Source organism: Grus americana, chromosome 3, assembly GCF_028858705.1.
Source record: "Grus americana isolate bGruAme1 chromosome 3, bGruAme1.mat, whole genome shotgun sequence".
NCBI lineage: Eukaryota > Metazoa > Chordata > Aves > Gruiformes > Gruidae > Grus > Grus americana.
The window spans coordinates 11,187,850-11,207,792 of NC_072854.1; the positions used below are offsets into that span (position 1 = coordinate 11,187,850).

A 19,943-nucleotide genomic window follows, 5' to 3' on the forward strand; every position below is an offset into this window, starting at 1 on the left:
ATTTACATTGGAGAATGTCCACAGTTGTTGGACATCTGCTGTAACTTCAGAAATGTTTTTGTAAAAAAACCCAAAAAACCCCCAAAACAAAACACCAAAAACGGCCAAACAAAAAAACCAGCTACAAACAACAACTTTCTACTGTTCCTCCTCTGTGGTAAGAGGTAAAATATAATGATCTGCTAATATAGCTGAAGAAAAAATGGCTTTCTGCTTTGGGAGATGAAAGGGATCTGGGATTAAACGCTGGGGAAAAGGATTAAAATTGCTACAGCATACAGGTAGTTGGTTATTCCAGTCTGTTCAAGCATGTACCTCCTTCCTGTCCTGGACACCTTTAAAAGAAACCCTCTGTCATTGGCACACCATCAGTAATAGGTTCCTTGGTTTTCCCTTTCCCAAAGATGCCATCTGTGAGATCACCTTAAACTGCAGTGGGGTAAGAACACCTCATGCTGCTGTTCTGCAACGCCCTGCCCTTCCAGTTACCCTGTGCACCAGGTGTCTTGGTACCTGCGCTCGGCTTCCACCTTCTAAGAAACTGCTTTGGATCTGGACTTCCACAGAGCCTCCAAAACCAAGGAGTCTTTGGATGCTGGCAAAGACTGCTTAAATGTGACTTCTGGAGGGGAGCCGAGAGAATACATGGAACTAAAGTGGTCTGAGAAACACACAGCTGAAACTACCAGGGAGTTACACTGTGATACTGATAGGGGTCCCGGAACATCTACTCTGGATCCATCTGTGCCTGGGGAGATTCAGTGTGTGTTACAGAATGAAGCCAAAAACCTGCTCCTTCATTACTTGTCTGACCCTGAGTGGGCACCAAAGGAACTCGAAAGAGCTCCAGTCAATGGGTGGGTGTTGGGACTTCCCAACTGAGGGTGGGTGATTGTATGGATGAGCAGTACTTGGCTGCAGCAGGCACTGCTTGAAATTTGTGGTGTGTGTGTGCAAGCTTTGCAAATGTGATGGTGGCTTCTTCTCCGGTGCAGTTAAGATGGCACTTGCTCAAGTGAGGCAATACCTGCTCAAGACTATACTGCTGCTGGGTTGTGAGGGTGTGGTGGTTTGTTTCTGTTCTAAATCGGGGCTTCCTGTTCCCCTTAAGCAGATGAAGAAAGAAAAAAAGATGGTCCTGCAGTCCCAAATGTCTCCTGTGTGTTCAGCAAAGCTGTCTTCTGAAAGACTGTGCTGGAAATTGTAGTAGATTTGTGCCCTAAGCTGTGCTTTCTGTTAAAGCTTGTTGCAGCTTCCCAGAGGAACTGGCAGGCTTTGCAGTGCTAGGGACCAGACAAAATGCCCGAGGTTAGATTTGACAACAGGGAAGGCAGTTTCTTGTGCCTTGGTAATCACGCTGTGAGCTTTTTCTCCTGTTCTTTGCAAATACTGCCCTGGAGACAAAGCCTTGATCTTAGAAGTGCAACCTTAGCAGTCCTAGATCAAATAATTCCAGTGGAGGAGGGAGAAAGGGTGAGTTTGTATTTCAATTCCCCCTGCTCCCTGGTGTGAACCCTGTCCCTACAGTGCCGCAAGTTCCCAAATTTTTGCTGTAATCCCTACAGCCCTCCCCTCTCCCGCAGGCTGAACGCCCCGTCGGGGCGAGGGCTGGCATCCCGCGCCTTCCTGGCCGCCGGCCCCCCTTGGGGGAGAGGCGGCGGGGGAAGCCGATGCCACCTCGGTTCCCCGCCTCCCCTCCAGCGGCCGGCAGCTTTAAATGCGGCGCCTGCGGGCCGCGGGGCAGGCGGCAGCACCATGCGACGGGCGCTCGGCATCCTCGGCTGCTGCCTGGCGCTGCTGCTGCTGCTGCCCGCGGCGCGGAGCTCCCCGCACCGCCTGCGCCAGCAGCCGCGGCCGGGCGGCGGCCTCTCCGGGAGCCACGCCGCGGCAGGTACCGTAGTCCCGCCGGAGATGCCTTCCCCCGCAGCCGGCTGCCTCCTGCGAGGGGCTGCGCGCCCCCCGGCCGGCCCTCCCTCCCCGGAGGCGATGCCCTCCCGCTCGCTCGGTCCGCGCTTTGCTCGCTGCTACCCAGCCGCGCCGGGTACCGCCTGCCATGGCTTCTCTGGGCGTGCCTCCTTGCACCCTTAGTTTTACGAACGATTGCGGGAGACCGATGCCCCAGGGACATCTTGCTGTAGCTGCAGCGGTCCATGAACCATTCGCTTGTAGGCAGAAGTACCGACTACTTTTATTATGCGAAGCTGACCTTGCTAATCTCTAAAACCTAAATAACTCTGCCCTCACCTGCGTTCATTTCTCAAAACGTCTCTTCCAGACTCACAGAAGGATCAGGCTACTGAAAAGTTGTGGGGTTTTTTTGGGTTTTGGTTTTGTTTTTCCCTAATCTGAAAAAGAATTCTTTTGCCTGCAAATCTGGGATTTGGTCTTTTTTTTGTAGGACAAACATTGTGTCTCTTTTTCTTTCATATCTTACGTTACACATGCACGCACAAAAATTTCTTCATGTTTTCTCAGCTTTCCAAAGGGCGCAAAGCCATTCTTCTAAATCCTTAGGCAAAAACTGAGTTATAGGATTGTGTGTAGAATTACATATAATATACCTGGATGGGATCCTAAATTCGTCCAGTCCATTTCTCTGTCCCAAGGCAAAATCAACGCTACTACTGTGTTTCTTGATGGAAGTAAGATCTATCTATGCAATTTGATCTTTTCCCTCCCTTTTAACTTGCACAATAGAAAAAAAAGGTTTTTAATGCATTGGAAGAAAAAGTGCTGTTTTCACCTCTACTTTTAAGAGAAGTGTGAAGATTTCTTTTTTATTTTTTAACACGAACGGAATGGAATAATAAAAGTCAACTAGATAGTAGCTGGCTGCATCAGGTTCCCAAAACAGCTCTTCAGGGAGTATATTCAAACTGAACACCTCACACTTTGCTATTTAATGCACTGTTGAGCCGGAACTCTCTTGTAGAAATACTGTGCTTTTGGATTGCCTGGTTTTCATAATCCAGCAGTACAAGTCCATACCTTGATGGTATCATCAACGTCAGGATATCAGGATTGAGTGTAGAGCTTAGGTTGCCTGCTGTTGCTGTCTTGATTATTTTTCATCTTTCTAGAAGTGATGCTTGTCTCTGATCTGAGCTATGGCTTTTCTGTTTCAATCTATATTTATATGTCAGTGAGGAATTTTAGAAGCTAGAAATATTTGTGTAAATGTTCATTTTTACATGTAAAGTTACTTCATAAATAATAAGTTCATTTATTTCTCTACTCTAGAAGCCTTTATCACAGCATCATTTGCATCTTTCTCCTGTTGGTCTTTATTTCTTCTTGTGTACTTTGGATTGTAAGTGACAAACAAGAAATAATTCTTAATCAGCAATCTATATTGTTACTATCCTAAAACATATTGTTAAGATCTGTTCGCTATGTAATCTATCCAGTTGTTTTACCCTTTTATATCTGTGGCTTATAAAAATGGAATTCAGGCTTTATAAAAATAAAAAGTAAGTACATATATATATCATTGCTACACTCCTGTCTTGGCTGTTATGTTTGAGCTACCACCCTTTGTTTCAAAGATACTTAGATACCTTGTGGACTCAAATGTGGACCTATCTTTTAATGCTTAGAAGTATTCAATTATTTATTACTAGTCAAAATTAATATTTAAGAATGTCTAATGTTGTGCTCACTATAATAATGTTAAGCCTCTTTCTAAAGAATCAAGAGTGCCAGCATTTATCTGGTAGGAGTAGTTTGCCTTGACAGCTCTCACTGCCCTAGGGTGAGAGCTCCGGTCCTGTGTAGGAGATAACTGAAGTGTTTTCCTTCCTTCTTGACAGATTCTGCCTGCAAGAACCGGCCCCTGGACCTCGTCTTCATCATAGACAGTTCCCGTAGTGTCCGACCTGAAGAGTTTGAGAAAGTGAAAATCTTTTTGTCAAAAATGATTGATACTCTGGATGTTGGTGAAAGAACAACCCGCGTGGCAGTCATGAATTATGCCAGCACTGTCAAGGTAGAGTTTCCTCTCCGGACCTATTTCGATAAAGCATCTATGAAGGAGGCGATATCTCACATTGAGCCCTTGTCTGCCGGCACGATGACCGGCCTTGCCATCCAAACTGCCATGGATGAAGTCTTCACTGAGGAAATGGGCACCCGCCCAGCAACCTTCAATATCCCCAAGGTGGTCATTATTGTGACAGATGGACGACCACAAGACCAGGTTCAAGATGTGGCAGCAAGCGCCCGGACAGCTGGCATTGAGATCTATGCAGTTGGGGTAGACCGGGCAGACATGCAGTCCCTGAGGATAATGGCCAGTGAACCACTGGATGAACACGTCTTTTATGTGGAGACCTACGGTGTGATCGAAAAGCTGACATCCAAATTCAGAGAGACTTTCTGTGGTAAGGTGGTCAGTCCAAGAGGGTGGTGCAATTTGGCTCCTTTTGGCTCCTGCTGTGGCTCCGCTCCCTAAGAAAGAAGTTTTTCTTTTTGAGAAGTGTTACGTATTGCATTTAAATATTTCCTTTGCCACCCGTTAGGCAAACAAGCCAACTCTTTTATTCAGTGGAGGCCAAGTAATGACCTTTCATTTTGAATAGCGACCTTACCATGCAAGTAACAGACCTGATCTCAGTGGACCTCCTTGTGTAGCTGATCTGAGTTAGTGCAAGAGAAAGCACGGCAATCTGGCTGGGATTCGGCTACGTCTATTTACTGACCTGCCGAGAGCGCACACCGGAGCTGTGCAGTCTGCTCATTTCTTTTCCCATCTGGCTGGGAAGCAAGGAGGGTGGAAGTGTGGTGCTGAAGGGCTCCTTATAGATTCAGAGTAGGAAAATCAGTGTGGCAGGTGAACCGCTAACTTGAGAGATTTGGTGCAGGATGAAGTGCCTGAACACAACGGCAGGTCATCTCGGGATGGGCTTTCACTCTGCAGGCTTGCTGGGCTTCTTCGGTGTGCCAGACTCGCACTTTTCTCTGTTTCTCTGCAACTTAATTTAGACAGGGAACTGTGGGATGGGTTGAATTAGCTTCGCTTTTTCAGGACTGGTCTTGGAAAAATGTTAGATGTATATTTGGTTTGAGCTAGAACTCCACTAATGATGCAGGGCCAGTTGGGTTCATATTGTCATTTACAGGAAAAAAAAAGGTCATGTATCTGGAGTATTTAGAACTTCCTACAGATAGCTATGCCACAGCCCTACCCACAAAAATCAAATTATGACTTTTTGATAATTAAAAAACTTGTATGAAGTAGATTTTTCTAGTAAATTTCTAAGGAAATTACTTGTAAAATAAATCTCCAGCAAGCAATGGGTAAAATTAGGTGTGAAGAACATTGTGAGAGAATTAAAATAACAGCCATCACCTTGGGAACTTGGTTGGCAATGTGTTACCTTGTTATTTCGGAGCCTCACTAAAAATTACCACCATACCTTTTGAATAAGTTTAGAGTGAATAGACCTCTTTATCTAGGTACGAAATAAATGTGTAGGACCATCTGTAGATGGGACACTTTGCCCAATAATTAACATAGGAAATGCCTTGAGGTTTGGCTTGACATCATGTCGTGTTGCTGATGTGACCACATCCTCTCTCCGGTAGCTGGGAGTGGGTACAAGTGCCCACCTAGCTGGACAGGTATGTGTGCTGTGAACATGGCACCGATTTTCCACCGATGTTCTCGCCAAACCAAGTCCTTTCATAGCACCAAAGAAAAATCTCTTGTTCTTAAGAGTAAACTTACTGTTTATTGTGCCAAAGCATAGAAATTATGCCCCCACTAAGCTGGAGGATAAACCAAGGAGAGCTCACACATACACACTTCCAGTGTAACTCTGAGTTCCCTGCACGCAATTAGCCAGAATCTGTGGGATTCAAGAACAAGAACAGGGTCAAGGGAATAGTATTTAAAACGGTTCCTACAAACCAAATGAATCTAAGAGAGTCTTGTAAGACAGTGTGGGTAAACTGGGTCTTTTCCAGGTCCAGACTGCTTTTTGGTCAGAAATCTAGACTCACCAGTGACAATTAGGATTTTCTTTGCTTTGGCCAAGGCAAATAAATTTGTTTGTAGGGTGAACTGAAAACAGGAAAACTAATGTTCAGGGGCAAAATAGTTGGCTAAGATCAAGTTCTTGATGCATTGAGAGCATCATTCAACATGAGACCATCCTGGAGATGGAAATTCTTAGCCTTGAATTGGTGTCCAAGTTAGGGGAGACTTGACTTTCCTACCACAAAAATCTGACTGTTTGAGTCTGAGCTTCTCAGTTATGCTTGAAAATATCACCCACAGATTTTGTTCATAAGTTATGGAGATGAATTCTCTTATTCCCAAAGGTGTAGCTGAGTGAAAAGATGCTGTCTTGGCTTGAGATTTGTTTTTACCAATGGAAAAGCAAGACACACTTTCTATCAGCCTTATTACGGGACATCTGAGTCTTCCAATGTTTTAGAAAATGGGAAATAATTGCTTTGCATTCAGAGATGTATGAGAAGATTTGAGCACTCTTGCTTCTCATTTCTTATCTCACCACTATTGCTTTGGAGTTTGATTTTACCAGTAGTCCATACCCACATTGTAACTACTCACCTAGATAAAATCTCAGGTAATAACAGACTTGTCTTCCCATTTTTGTCCTTTTCCCTTTTGTTTCCTCCTTCTTTCTTTCCTTCCATTCCCCCTTTATTCCCCTTCCCACTTTTTTCCTCCACCTTTTTTCTCCCCCCTTCCCTCTCTCCTTTTTCCCCTCATCTAAATTTAGCCGTCTAAAAATCATCTAAGTTTAAGCGATTATCTATGTTTACTTTACAGTCTATGGAGAGAAACAGGGGCATCTTGAGGTGACCAAAGAAGCAGCAGATCCAAAGCTAAAGACGCTTGAGAAAAACTGGTCAGAAGTTAATCAGTTGTGTGGTTAGACCATCTGTGAAGGAAAAGACTGTCAGCACACACAGCACATTGCAGTGTTACAACAGGCATTTTGTCTGCCCTGTCACCACAACGCACTTCTATCAGCTGCCATCCGTCCCGCTGCTTTTCGTATCGCTTTCTCAGTCTGATGAGATAGCCTTACTGATTGCTCAGGAATTAGCTGGTCCCTGAAAATTGAATCTCGTTTTGTAGTTTGCTGTTTCAGCTTCTCAGTTCTCTGAGGTTTGGACATTATTTCTGTACTGTCCCTTCAATTAGGAGGATCACATGCCTGTAAAGCTACCTGACTGTAGAAACTTTCCTCCATATCCTCTTTTGGTCTTGACTTTTTAAACCTGGTGGAACAAGGCAGCTGTGGCCCTCACGTACTCATTTGGTGGGTTTCTTCGCTGGCTGATACATCTGGACACGCTTTTCATGCCAGAGAAGACAGTGTGTTATCCTTGCACCTCTGAGTAATTTTTCTCTTCCTCCTGGTCTTGACGTCCTTCTCCTTCCTCCCCTCCCCTCCCTATGGATTTTTTTGCAGTGCAGTAGGAATTCATAAATCAGGTTGTACACCAGTGAGCAGAACTTAGCAAGCTGCCAGACAGTGACTGATACATCTTGGGGTTATTTAAACTGGTTGTCTGTAACAGAAAGGGACCGGATACAAAAAACCAGTAGGTCCTTTTCTTTGCCGAGTTTTCATTTCCAGTGTAATGTTACTAAACACTTAAAATCTCTCTCTCCCTGTTGCACCCTTTTCAATTCATCTTGTCTTTCTGCCACCTCAGGTGGTGAGTTACTTCAGGGCAGTTGTTCCAGTGTCATTTATGAGCTCTTTCTTCTGGCTACAGAATGATGCAAAAGATGCCTGTAACTTTTTGTGACGGTGACATAGCGCTGACATTTACTACTACTAATCCAGCAAACAGTGCAAGATGTACTTTTGTAAGCATAAATTATTAATGACTGTTTCTTTCCTTCGGGATGACTGAAATGCCTTTTCTGTAAATGCCCTTTGCAGCTGTGAATGTGTGTGCACTTGGGACCCATGACTGCGAGCAGGTCTGCGTGAGTAACGGTGGATCCTACCTTTGTGGCTGCTATGAAGGCTACACTCTCAATCCAGATAAGAGAACCTGCTCAGGTATTACTCCTTCAGTAAATATGTTCAGCTAGGAAAAAAAATCACTTTTTAACACCATAATTGGATTTGAGAAGCTACTTGTGTACTTCTGTTGAAAGAGTGAATGTCTGTATCTCCTTCAATAATAATAAATCTAATAATAAATAATAAATAAATGTCTGCTGCAAGTAATGGTGAGAAGTAGATCGATTCCATCACCATCCTTTTTATTATGCCTACAGACCCATTCATTAGGGCCAGATGCCAAAACAAAGGCTTCAGATGTAGACACTGCATAGATATTTTTTCTCCTACCACTTATTCTAATTCCTTCAATTACTATGGCCATTTCTGAGCTGATTCCGAATAGATATTTGGAATATCTGAATAGACTCCAAATATATTAAAAAATGTGAATATGTGCTCTGTCCCAAACTACTTTTTATTAACAATTAATTGTTTCTCTAACATGTGTCTTGCAGCTCTGGACATGTGTGCACCTGGCAGGCATGAGTGTGATCAGCTCTGTCTGAGTAACAATGGATCCTACGTCTGTGAATGCTACGAAGGCTACACCCTGAATCCAGATAAGAAAACTTGCTCGGGTAAGAATTAAAGGCTGCTTTAATATATGAAACTCATGGAGGCATGGACACGTTTTCTGTGATTTACCTTCATTGTTTCTAATTGCATTGACTCTTAAAATGAGAATTCACCTGTAGACTTTCCCATTGGTTCCGGTAACAGTGAAACTGCATTTTTCTTTAAAGGTGTTGATTACAAAAATGCAATTTGGCACTTACCTACCATTTTATGGTCTTCACAGTACTTTATAAACATCACTTAGTCCCTGGGAGAGGATGAACCTATTCCAGAGACGCTCACCAGCAGCGTCTCCATTGGACAGCGATTGCCACTACTCCATAGAGAACTTAAAACCTGATGATTTTCCCCTGTGCTCCCATCTCTCCCGTCAAAGCTCACTTTTTTTTTTTTTTTTACAGCTTGCTGCTTCTGATTCCAAGCTGTGCAGGGATCTGCAATATAGCAGCCCCAATCTTATATCAGCAGCAGCTTCTTGAATTGTCACCCTAACAAGTTAGCCTGTTATAAAAGCTTTTTTCCCCAAATATTTCTCTGGAGGTGTTTCTTTAAATCCAGAAGTTTTCAGCAGCACTAGCCTCAGGGTAGCTATTTTACAACTGGTAAGCATATCCCTCCCTTTGAGAGCACATAAACATTCTTTTCACCAAAGTTTTCACTCTTTTTATTCCTGAAGAGAGAACATAATCTTCTAGTGCTCCTCTGGTTTTATTTGTTTGCTTTTGTTCTCACTAGGCTTTATATTTCTTAGCTATTTAATAGCATTTCTACATATCACACCTGGCTTTTTGTGCCTGCCTTCAGCTCATGGATGAAAGCATGAAGTTAAGTTTTGATTCACCATAGTTACTGCTAACACTGCAAGAAACAACTTCTGCCTTGATGTGTGGCAGGTCATCTCGGTATGGTGTTTTAGCTTCAGCCTTACTGGGGACATTCAGGACTGTTAGAATGGTTGATGAAGATCAGAATCGCATGAGATATGGTATAGTAATGTCTTAGATTCCAGATATCTGCCTATTAAATAATTAGTAACTAAATTCACTTCTCTGCAGCATAATATAATAATGTAGCAGGGCACTAGTTGAATTCTTATTTGAATCTGAATTAAATTGTATTTATAAAAGTTGAAGTATTTAGAACGCTCGAGTGTCTGGGAGGGATTAATAGTTTTTTTTCTCTAAAACCTGGTTCACCGCAGCCATGGACATGTGCGTGCCTGGAAGGCATGATTGTGCACAAGTCTGTCTGAGTAACGATGGATCCTACAGCTGTGATTGCTTTGAAGGATACACTCTGAATCCAGATAAGAAGACTTGCTCAGGTAAGACCCGGTCAAGGAAATATTGTATTTAGCTAAAACCAAGTAGCTTTAAAAAATCAGGTTAATTTCTGTTATTTTTCTGATAAATTATCCAAGAGTTTCTGTACAACTCCTGAAAACACAGTGCAACTTTATTTCTTTGTGTGTCCAGTAATAATTTGAGACCCATGGCTCCTCTACAGTTGTGTGGAGCTTGCAATTGCTATAATTAAAATGCCATTTGGCATTTCCCTGAGGACTTCACAGTATTTTCACACCTATGAACCACAAATTGCCATATCCACCTGTCGTTGATGAAGGAGTTTGACACAGTTACGATTTAGTCAATTCAAAATTTATTAATAGGATGAGTTAAATCAAAGGTTGAATTTTAGCAGCAGCACTCAATGATTAACTACTTTAAAGATTTACAAGTAATTCAGTAAATATATTATGAGCAAAACAGTGACTTAATTACAGATTAGAAGATGACAAGATTTACACTAACTTACTGGAAGGTATCTTAAATCAAAGTTTATATATATACACACATATAAACATAAAACATGCAGGTACACACAGACAGAAATATTTGGGCCCAGTGGTATATGTCACTCACACTCATGAAGGCAAATGTGTATATTTAAACACATAGATAGGTAGGGAGGTGGATGAAGGAAACTGGCTTGTAGTTAAAATTTCCCTCCTTGAGTTTAGAGTAAATATTCACAAAGTATCGGCATTCCTCAGCGGGCGATGGTTGAGACTTGAGAAGCTGACTTTGCCTTGGTCTTCCGTCAGCACATGGTCCTCGAGGAGTTTGTGCCTGAGAGGCACCCCAGCTCAGGGGAGATGCTGGTCACCGCCCGCTGCGATCCAGGAGAGCTCAAAGGGTCTCACTTAGAATCACTATTTATAGGACCCGAGATAATTGACTTTTGTCAGGTACTTTTCCACTTTGGCCCAGCTTGGATGGCGAAATATTCTGGTACTTTCCATCAGTTGCGCAGACTCAGGACTTTTCTGGCATCACCCCCCTTTTGGGCCATGACCCAGGTACAGGTGTACCAGGCTGTCTGGAGGTGATTGATTGTCTCTGTTGTTCCCAAACAACAGGGGAGCAAGAGCATTGTGATCCAAGTACAGCTGTACAGGCTGCTGCCGTTCCCAAGCGAAGCAAGAGCCAGGCACGTCAAGGGGTGCCTTAACGCTCTGCTCTGCTGCCCTGGCAGTGGCCCAGGAAAGGGGGCAGAAATTGCACCAAGTACCGAGCGGCTCAAGGCAGGAGGGGTTGCACCACCGCACCACCTGAGAGAGGAGAAGGATAATATATTTGGTGGGAATATGTGATGTGCGCTACCTGTGTCAGAAAACTCTTCAGAAAGGAGCACAAGGCAATGACATGAAGAAGAGAAGGGCTATGCTGGGAGAGAGACTACGGTCTGTGTCATCATGAGTGTGATCGCTCTTTCTGGTGCATGTGTTTGGACCTTAAAAAATACTCCAGCCTTAGAGCTCTAGAGGATGGAGGGAAAAGTTCTTTCCCAGTTTTGATCTCTTGTGGATAACAGGAGCATAGATGTAGCTGGTACTTAAGGATGTATATATAAATACATAGTACCTACAAATTAATATGTATTCTCTACCATTTTAATTTAATTAGGATTTGAACGTGGCTTATTTCTTTGGATGTCTCTCTGATGGTTTATTTACACAAAATCAATTTTTCCACTTTCATCATAATCCCTTTCCTCACTACATTTTCTGTGACAAAGCACTGAACCTAGGCTTCCAGGACATTCCCAGGCAAATCTCTCCAATGAAGTCATAGGTCTCGCATCTCAAAGAGGTGAAGCCAGAAGGCCCCAGTATTTCTTCCTGCCTAGTTTAGGAGCTGATTTTGTAAATACAGTTCCTAAGATTAGTTCTCACCTGGCATGATACAGAGGCAATAAACATCTGTGAGGTAATGTGAATTCAGTTAGGCCCCCCCTTTGGGAGTCCAATCCTAAACCTCCTTTCATAGCACTGATTCTCCCCCGGCATAGTCAAATTCCAGATTATTTCCCTAACATGCTTGTTTTCTTTCTTCTGAATCTCATTTTCCAATAGGCTGCTAATGATTTCTCAACCAACCAGTTCTTCGTGATATAATAAAAATAGTCTAGGTCCAGGAAAGAATCCCCTTCCCCTCCCCCGTTTCCCCCCTTTCCCCCTCCTTTTCCCCTCCTTTTTCTTTCTTTCCCCCCCCTTTCACCTTTTCCCCCCTTTTCTCCCCTTTTTCCCTCTTTCCCCTCTTTCCCCTCTTTCCCCTCTTTCCCCTTTCCCCTCTTTCCCCTCTTCTCTTCTCTTCTCTTCTCTTCTCTTCTCTTCTCTTCTCTTCTCTTCTCTTCTCTTCTCTTCTCTTCCTTCCTCTCTCTTCCTCTCCCTCTCTCTTCCTTTTTCTCTTTCTCTATCTCTTTCTTCCTCTCTTCCTTTCTCTTTCTCTTTTTCTCTTTCTCTTTTTCTCCCTTTCTCTCTCTCTCTCTCTTTCATTCTTTCTTTGCTTGTGCCTTACTGCACCTCCCTACTGCAAAGATATCCAAATATAGGAACCCCTTCTCAGCTCGGGCTTTCAGAGTTGACGTGTTAAATTTGGCAGAAAACATGAGCCTCACACATCAAGTGCCCACTTTGTAACTGGCAGCGGGTGCCACGTCTCTTTTTTTTCCACAGCCATGTATACTCCTCTGTTTATGGTCTTTTCACTCCATAAAACAGTGTCTTAGCCAACTCAATTAGAGCTGAAACAATGCCAAATACTCTCTTAAAATTCAGATATTTGTTCTCTGAAATTCCTTTGGATCATTATTTTGTAACTGGGTCACTGCTAGTTCAGTTCCTTTTGCAATTTGTTACAACTGCAAACAAGTGTTGCCAGTGTTCCAAAAATCGTATTAATTTTGTGATGTTGATAGCCAGATAAAACCATGCTCTGTATACCCTCCCACGGCTAACAGCATGCTGACATGCAGTAAAAACATCCTGGTTTGAATCCAAATGAAGATATGTTTGCAAATGGGAATTACTAACATCAACTAAACTGAAGTTTGGGTGTTGGTTAATATTCTTCTCTTCTCAAACACCTTCCTCAGCTGTCGACATGTGTGCACCTGGAAGGCATGACTGTGAGCAGGTCTGCATGAGAGATGATCTGTTCTATACCTGCGACTGCTACCAAGGCTACACCCTGAATCCAGACAAGAAGACTTGCTCACGTAAGAGCAGATTGCTGTTCCCTGTCCCCCATACCCTCCCCAGCTAAGTACATGTATTAAAATAGCTCTTATTAGCAGGTTAATATATCTGGATCTGTTTGAGAGACTTTCACACGCATTCAGGTGTTATGAGACGGTTCTTTGTCACTCTGACTTTTCCACTTTGGGCAACATTCAGAGATATAAAGCATTTTATATGCAACAATGCTAATAACTGCCTACCATTTGATCTTTCTTTATCATCTTATAACTGAGGACTTCAATGTATTTAAGAAAATATGCAATATTCAGCAAACCTAGAACTGAGAAATAATTGAAGAGAGATGAGCTGGGGTTAGTCACTCAGTCACACACTTCGCAGTACTGTGGGAACTGCGTACCACCGTGCAGGAGACAGCTTGAGGTGATGTCCTCCCCTCGGGGCCGAATTTCATTTTGCCATTTGTTTCTTTAGTGTCTCAGCGACTTTGTGTTATAGTAAAAATGTAATCATTGTAGAAGTGTTTCTTTCCTTCCCAGTCTCCTTACTGTAAGGTTACTGTGTACTGGAAGCTGTAGGCTGTACAAAGTAAGGACTGAGGGAGACCGCGGTGAGGCAGTTAGTTCATCTCGCTGCCCCAAGGCAAGAGCAGTTCACATCTCAGTAGTTCCTGGTAAGATTCACATAGGACAGGCTCCCAGCATGTAAAAGCATTGCCATTGGGAAGGATTTAAAAAAAAGTTATCTTGTTTTCGGATAACTGTTTCTCTAAAACATGCTCTGTAGGAACTGACGTGTGTGCACCAGGAACCCACGACTGTGAGCAGGTCTGTGTGAGCAATGGTGGATCGTATGCCTGTGACTGCTATGAAGGCTTTACCTTAAATCCAGATGAGAAAACATGCTCAAGTAATAATTTAATGTGTTTTTTTTCTGAATGTATTTATTGAAGTATGTCTCTTTAATGTGTTAAATCCCTTTAATCTGTTTGAGAAACATTCTATCAACTCACAAACTCCCTGAAAGTATAATCCCTTTTTATTCTCTCTGCCTGTTTCCACTAACATTTTGAACTAGTTTGATCCTTCTTGTTTAGTTATAGCAGTTATTGCATTTAAAACTACAGTTGACTCTTACCATTCACCAGACATTTAAGGACCTCACCGTATTTAAAAAAAATAAATCAGTTATGATCTTCATTTCCTTATGAAATGGGAATAATTGGGAGGATTGGCAAGGCAGGGTTCTGGGGCATGTGTCTCTGGGGCATGGGACTCAATTGGGTACCAGCATTCAGAGGATGGTGGGAGACCAGAGGGGAACAGAACTGGTGTCAGAAGAACTGCTGCAATGCCAAACCATGTGTTCTTGTCCACTCCTCCAAGCTGAGTGGGGCGGGCATGAACTCACCAACTGTTTTCCCTTCAGATGGGCAATAATGGCATCAACTGTTGGCAGAACCTCTGCACCATTTGATGTGGAATCATACGTAAAGTTGGGTTGGAAGGGACCTCAACAGGTATCTAGTCCGATCTCTGGTTCAGTGCAGGAATAACTTGCCATTACATCAAGTGGCTAAGGACCCTATGTAAGAGCAAGTTACAAAATAGGTGGATATAGCCAAACACCATCTGCAAAAATAGTAATTTTTTGTAGGTCTGGATTTAAACATAAATGCAGTGTAAAAACATAACTCTAGCATGTTTTGTATGACTTGTTGGACATCGCAGTGGCAATGGCAGTGTCCAAGATTTTGAATATCAAATACTAGAAGACTGTAAATTTCACAGAAGGACTGTAGAAGACTTCAGGGTACCCTTGGACAGTTGCCAAAGTTGGTTGGAAAAGTAATTTTGTTAAAACAGACATAGTCCAAGGAGGATCTGTATCTGTCATTGGAGAATTTAAATGCAAACATAAAAAATTAACTGGGAGTTGGTTGGAAACCAACCATGTTGGTGTGATATTTTGAACTGGCCTTCCTCCAGCTGACTCTTGAACAGCTCTTCTTTGTACATCGACCATAAAGCTGGTGGAACGTTCTATAAAGAAGGGAGCTGAACAAATACAGGTTCAGTGGGTGGAATCAAGGCAACACCAGTTTCAACATTGGCTCTAAGACAAATGAATTTCTGCACTGCTAGAAATGAATCTGTTCACAGATTTTGCAGTTTCCCTGCAAAATGGAAATATCAATGACATAACTGATAAACAAAAAAACCAAAACAATTCTGGAAAAAAAAGAGAAATTGTATCCAGGTATACTGGATATTACTGTTCTAATGTTCACATAATTTGTTTGGCATTGATCAACTATGCATTTATATATCGACAGAAAATATAATTGAATAATCTGCTGTTGTTGCCTTTGAAGCAATGTAAAAACACATGTATTAAGAGACAGGTATTACATACAAGTAATACCTCTTCATAACTTGTTAAAAGGGTATTTCATAATTGTAGGCCCTCTTTTAAGAAGGCTCTGCCTTTGGAAGCTTATTATTCTGGTCTCAGATGTAGATGGTAATCACACTACAGTACCTGTGCTTCAGTAGCTGTTGATATGTTTGTTCTTAGCCTGCAGCAAGTGGTGCAGCTTGCCTTAACTCCTGTTTTCTTTATGGAGTAGGTAAGGTTAAATTGCCTTTCATGTAGCTATGAACTCACAGCCATCAGCTGATACCTGACATTATTATACCACAATGAAATTATCATCTTTCTAAGCCCTTTGTGATCATCCCTGGTTTTGTGGTGGATTATGGAGAAAAAGGGACTCTTGAGGACAGCTGAGGCTGATCCCCTGTAAGTCTGGAAGGCTGAGGGCAAGACCTAGGAACAGATTTAGTGGAACCACTGTGCAGTATGGCAATGCTTGCTTTCTTTTTCTGTAAGAGATTGATGACTTCTCTGACAGACTAACTGGCTCCTCCATTAATATTGCTGTGCCTTTCTACTAGATATGAAATTCATTTGGGCCTATTTGAATGTTGCTGTTCCCTCCATCCATATTCATATGACATTGGAATGGACTTGTGTTCACACCTCTTGATGAATCAAAAATGATACTCCCTATGCATGCATATTGCTGATGTTACAAACCAAGAGACCTTGTGGGGTGATGCACATTGATGATTTAGCTGAACCTTATTGCTTAGTATTTAAAATTAATACATGTGTTCCTGCTTTCATTTTTGTATTATTTACCAAGTGATAAATTCAATTCTTCTAATTCCTTCCCAGGCTGAGACTTAGGTATCTAAATTCCACCCACATCTCAGAAACTGATGCAAACTGACTGGTTTCTGACACTGACTGACTGTTTAGGTGGCTAAAATCACTATATGCCTTCCTGCTTGGCTTGCAAAACTGCTGGAGGCTTAACTTTGGATTAATGCATTCTCAGAAGTGTTGTGTTAGGGAGTTATGGGAACCCTAAATGCCATTACAATCCAGCTTTGATAGGGCAGCAACCTTGATTTTGTATAGACAGATTTAGATTCTATTTAGATATGAGGAAGAAATCCTTTATGATGAGGGTGGTGAGGCACTGGAACAGGTTGCCCAGAGAGGCTGTGGCTGCCCCCTCCCTGGAAGTGTTCAATGCCAGGTTGGATGGAGCTTTGGGCAACCTGGTCTAGTGGAGGGTGTCCCTGCCTATGGCAGGGGAGTTGGAGCTAGATGATCTTTAAGGTCCTTTCCAACACAAACTGTTCTGTGATTCAATGATTCTTCTGAAGAGAAGCCCAACAAGTTAGTCATGGCCTTAAATAAAGCCATGAATAGATTTTGTTTCCAGTGATGCCAGTAGCCTTCTGTGTGGATAGTCTGATGGTCAAAGTACTACTTAAAAGATGGAGACCTGGACTGCAGGTTCTTCTCAGTCCATATCACTTGAACACACTCATTTTACTTCCCAGGGTGCCCTACCTTTTGGGCTGGGGGATATTCTGGATGAGAGGGGGAGATAACAGATGAAGGGAAGATTCACTGTAGTCTAGCAATCAGAGTTGATGGGGGAGGCTGGCTGGTACCTGCACCCAGGCCTCTTTTTATATTTTGTTCAATAATGGTCTAATTTAAAGGATGCAGAGGATCCAGGTAGGCAGGTGAGGAACTCCCTGCTCTGCTTCTTCCTCAGTTAGAGTTAAGCTCTCTCTTGCCTGCGCTGTTTCTGGACTATGTCACTCGTATCTCTGGCTGCACACCTGCCCCTGGTCATTGCTGTCCTTCCTTCCCGACAGCCGTGGGTTGCAGTGCTGACTGTAGTCTCACAGCATGAGTTCAACTCCCATTGCAGAATCAAGCATTTTCCTGGGATTTAAATGTTCGGTAATTGTCATAAATATTCTGAATGCTGTTTTCTCTCTTAGGAGCCATAACGAGCAGTCTCGTAACAACTGAAGAATCCTGTAAGTGTGAAGCCATAGCTGCCCTGCAGGACTCAGTCACCTCACGCCTTGAAGCTCTGTCCACAAAATATATCCTTTTTCTTACATGATCTTCTGCGTTCAGCTCTTTACTGGTATTTTAGAGGGAGCTGCTTTGATGTTAGCTGGGGAAGGAACACTTCACAACAGAAAGTATTTTCCTGGTAATTTTAGAAATGTTATGGAGCAAAATCTTGGTTGTTGCAAATACTATTATGCTTTCACATTTCATTGAAGGACTTTAGTATCAAGATACAGATAAAATGCACATGCCCACACCACCTAGATTATATACGCTATGTTGAACATCAAGCACTGCTCTGTTTGTAATTCTTCCAGATGACTTTTACTGTTACAGCAAATGCTGAGTTTTGAACCCTCCTATTCGTAGTGCGTGTATGTCCCAAAATTTTCAAGACACCCAAAACAGTCAGTGTGAAATCAGTCTGACCATTGCTGCGGTATTCCTCTGCATCCCAATGCTGCAGACAAGCACTGGCCCAAGCAATTTTCATGCACCTTCTTCTTCTTCTCCTCCCTGAAAATGTGCTAGCCCATTAATGTCCAGCTGCTGGGATATATGAGAATGGGAGAGCTGCGAGGCAGGGTGCTGAGGCTGGAGGCACTGGGCAAGCCTCAGGCCCGCAGGACATCTGAGGTTCAGGCTGGTGGGTGCCAGCTACGCTGCGCTAGAATTTACTGGCTTCATTTGCTGCAGCGTGGGGCCTGCAGCAGTGAAAAGAAATGTAGTCAGCTCCTGGATTAGACATTTCACAAACATGTGGGAGAGAAAAAAACCCACCCCAACAAAAAAAGAGAAGGTAGTGAACTCGGTGGTACCACAGCAAACCTGAATGCTGGAATAAATGCCCTCAGATGGCATGGCAGGAACTAATAACTGGAAGTTAAAGTTTTTGAAACTGCATGCTTTTTTCTGTAAAAGGTGCTCTTGTTCAAATAGGAATTGATTTAGAGGAGCACTATGTCAGTGGTTGTCATCCTGATCCCAAGGGCTTCAAAATCAAGGAAGAGCAGGGTATTTAGGATTAATAAAAGAAGGAGAGCAAAGCAGGAGACCAGTAAGTTTTATATGTTAACTAATTATTTATACAGATAAATGATTTTTTTTTCAGTTCACCAAAGTTCCTGAAAGCCAAATGAAAACTTCTGCCAAGGACAGAAGACTTTCCCAGTTCCTGAATAAATTCAAAGTTATTTTTATAAGGTCTAATTGCAAATCCCTCTTCCTGCAGTGTGCCTGGAGGTCAGTTTGTCTGCCTGGGAAAGATGAAGGGAAGACCCCGATTTTTCTTGGATTATAATATATAATTCCAGGGAATCTAAAAAGTTAAAACTGAACACCAAGATAATGAAACCTGTAATGTCATGTCAGTAGTAGCACATCCTTCAGAGAACAATCTTTCCACCCTACAGAGCTAATGTTAAGCAAGAAAATGTGGTGATTTCAAGTCAGGAATATACTTTATTACAAAGAACCAAGGCTTTCTTCTGAAGTTATTATTTGGTGTGAAATTTGGTCGTTTAGAACATTTAGAACTTCATTTAGAAATTAGGTTTGTTGAAAATGCAGCAATGAGAAAGATTATAAATCAACCAAACCTTGTAGCCATCTATTATATTGTCCTTAACAACCAACCACTAGATGAAGTGTCTGAGAAGCTACAGGCGTATCAAGGCAGACAGCAGATTGTCTGAGCCATCTCTATACTTAATTCAAAAATAATCTTTCAGAAGCAACCCTTTTTATTGTGTACAGCAAGCTTTAGTTTGTTGCACAGCAGTTGGTTTGTTATTACTGACAAATGTCAAGACTTCAGGAAGACAACGGTCTTGAAAATACAGTGATCCTGAGGATCCTAACGTACTTTATAACCATAAAGCTACATATACCTGCTGTGCTTCAGTCTGTACTACAAGTAGTACAGTAACTGCATTTTTATTCTCTTATTTAAACATAAACACAGAAAAAATGAATGGATACAATATATCACATTATATAAAACTGTGAAATGGCAAGGCAGAGAAAAAATGTGCCTATGTCATTTGTCCATTAAATGGGAAATTAATTTGGGGTCTTGTAACTTATTTTAATAAAATAAAGTATGATCAGCACACTGATGTTGGAAGTTTTTTTGTATACAACTTAAAGGATGTGTGTTATGAAATAAAGTTTTTAACAAAAACAAGGAAACAAAACCTCAAAGGTAATGGAGGCATAAATGGAAGAAATCCACATAATTAAACAGGATACTGTCCCCAAGTCACAGAGCTGGAAAAAACCTGTTTGATTTTAAAACCTGCAAGACTTTGTTAATACAAATAAAA

At 42.2% G+C, this 19,943-nt stretch overlaps 1 protein-coding gene across 2 annotated transcripts; it reads left to right on the top strand.

Annotated features, from left to right (window-relative positions):
* The first annotated feature begins 1,693 nt into the window (after positions 1–1,693).
* On the top strand, positions 1,694–19,724 carry MATN3 (matrilin 3). 2 transcript variants are annotated; one of them, XM_054822848.1, is made up of 9 exons: positions 1,694–1,891; positions 3,810–4,379; positions 7,926–8,048; positions 8,510–8,632; positions 9,832–9,954; positions 13,068–13,190; positions 13,957–14,079; positions 17,541–17,648; positions 19,258–19,724. In XM_054822848.1, the coding sequence occupies exons 1-9, from the start codon at positions 1,756–1,758 to the stop codon at positions 19,311–19,313; spliced, it is 1,485 nt and encodes a 494-aa protein (XP_054678823.1). In that variant the 5' UTR covers positions 1,694–1,755; the 3' UTR covers positions 19,314–19,724. The 2 variants fall into 2 exon arrangements, with proteins under 2 accessions (XP_054678823.1, XP_054678824.1); XM_054822849.1 differs by lacking the exon at positions 13,957–14,079.
* Positions 19,725–19,943: the final 219 nt, after the last annotated feature.

What these genes read in the sequence shown, in the direction of transcription:
- MATN3 (XM_054822848.1), top strand. Translation starts at nt 1,756, where the DNA reads ATGCGACGGGCGCTCGGCATCCTCGGCTGCTGCCTGGCGCTGCTGCTG. An exon ending in AGATAAGAAGACTTGCTCAG is followed by an intron (nt 9,955 to 13,067) that starts GTAAGACCCGGT and finishes CACCTTCCTCAG; the next exon opens with CTGTCGACATGTGTGCACCT. An exon ending in TGAAGCTCTGTCCACAAAAT is followed by an intron (nt 17,649 to 19,257) that starts ATATCCTTTTTC and finishes ACAACCAACCAC; the next exon opens with TAGATGAAGTGTCTGAGAAG.